The sequence below is a fragment of the Cicer arietinum genome, chromosome 6 (assembly GCF_000331145.2).
Source record: "Cicer arietinum cultivar CDC Frontier isolate Library 1 chromosome 6, Cicar.CDCFrontier_v2.0, whole genome shotgun sequence".
Classification (NCBI taxonomy): Eukaryota; Viridiplantae; Streptophyta; class Magnoliopsida; order Fabales; family Fabaceae; genus Cicer; species Cicer arietinum.
In genome coordinates, this window is record NC_021165.2 from 56,919,537 (window position 1) to 56,921,351 (window position 1,815).

The following is a 1,815-nucleotide window of genomic DNA, read 5'->3' on the forward strand; positions in this document are numbered from 1 at the left end:
TATATATATCTTTTGTTCAATAAAATTGTTTCCTGCTTTCATTTGTAACTGACCAAACAATTCCAACTTTCTAGGTACTTTGTGATTGCAAACTCTATTGTTACTGTCTACGGATTTTTGGTCCTCTTTCTTCCGTCGGAAAGCTTGCTCTGGCGGTTTGTGGTTGTTGTGGATATGGTAATGTCCTGAAAGTTAATATGTTTAATTTGTTTTTGATGGTTTTAAATTAAGTGCCACCATAGTACAATAGTACAAGTGTAGTATTACAACATTATAGTCTCTTACATATATATATATATATATATATAATGTTATGAATTTATTCATTACATATTGTCAACTAAATCAAATCTTGTTGGGCTCTCTATGGGATAGTTTAGAGCTTTGAGAAATAGGAATGAAAAAATAAAAGTGAGGAAATAATAGTCCTTCAATTTAAATAAAAGGTTAAATTTCTTTCATAATACAAAATCGTTCTAAATTGTGGGACTCAAAAACTGGATTAGATGATTATTTTAGATGGTTAAGATAAATTTTTCAAATCATTTTCATCACTTTTTATTATAATCTCAAAATTTAGAATATACTAGTTATATGCATTTCCTTTTTATTTTCTTCAAAAGCACTATCAATAAGGTTAAGAATTTCTCTCTTTTCCTCTCACTCCCTCTTCCCAAAGCCCTTTCATCCCTCACATCTAAACTCTCAAGTAGAGCTTTAAGAAAACATAAAAGTATACAATCCTAACTAGAGTCAAATACTCCATCTTTTATGATATTGACATGTGACATATTATTTTATGCATACTATGCGATACACCTTTTTAATTATATATAGGACTATGCTAACGAGCGTTTTTAAAATACTTGTTAAGAAAAAAAAAAAAAGTAATTTTGTCTTGAAAAGAAAAAATTTTGAATCTTTAAAAATTTGAATACACAACTTCCAATATATTTGTAACAAAAATTTCTAAATTTCTAAAATATTTAATTAGAAACCAGAGTACTAATCATGGATGTTGAGTTACATTAATTAGTGTGTTAATAATTTTTATAAGCAGGTGTTGACCATGTTACTCATCTCAAGCATCTCTGCAGCTTTGGCTATAGCTCAAGTTGCAAAGAAAGGAAACAATTATGCAGCTTGGCTACCAATATGTGATTCTGTCTCCAAATTTTGCAATCATATGACAGGAGCTTTAATTGCAAGTGTCATTGGAGTCATAATATACATGATTCTTTTGTTGTATTCCATTTATAGTGTCCTTGATCCTCTCCTCTTGAGAAAAACTTGAGCAGCTCTTCCGGGCCTCAAAATAGAACATAAGGTGAAATAAACTCATATTAATTGAACAACAATTTTATTCTAGTTGTAAGTTGTAACATTAATCTCTTAGTGATATTTTACAATTTTTTATTTATAATTTATAAAATATAAGTAAAAATAAATCAACGAAAAAAATTGATGTATTTATTTCAAACTTAAATAAAAAAACATCAATTTTCTTTAATTCATTGATGTTTATATTTTGTTATAGAATAGTATGTTCGGTGAAGATATTGTAGCAATTATTTAAATAATAATAAAAATGAGATGGTTGAGATTATAAACTTTAAAGCGTGTCCACTATACAAAGTTTTAGTGTCTATATTTTCATCCATCTTTCTTTGATAATTTGATGCAAATAAAAATATCAATTAATTTGCTTTAAAATATTTTAGAATTTTTAAAATAAATTGTATACTCATTTCAAACATTTTTCTCAATAGTATTATATATAAAAATATTTCTCTTGTGCATTGAAGAAAAGAAGAA

The 1,815-nt window shown here is 26.7% G+C and overlaps 1 protein-coding gene across 1 annotated transcript in view; it reads left to right on the forward strand.

Annotated features, from left to right (window-relative positions):
• Positions 1-1,416, forward strand: part of LOC101505046 (CASP-like protein 1C1) — a 3,013-nt gene extending 1,597 nt beyond the window's left edge. The window contains exons 2-3 of the mRNA XM_004506558.4: positions 75-177; positions 1,061-1,416. Coding sequence (XP_004506615.1) covers positions 75-177; positions 1,061-1,294 — 337 coding nt within the window. The 3' untranslated portion in view covers positions 1,295-1,416. The remainder of the gene's footprint in view (positions 1-74; positions 178-1,060) is intronic.
• Positions 1,417-1,815: the final 399 nt, after the last annotated feature.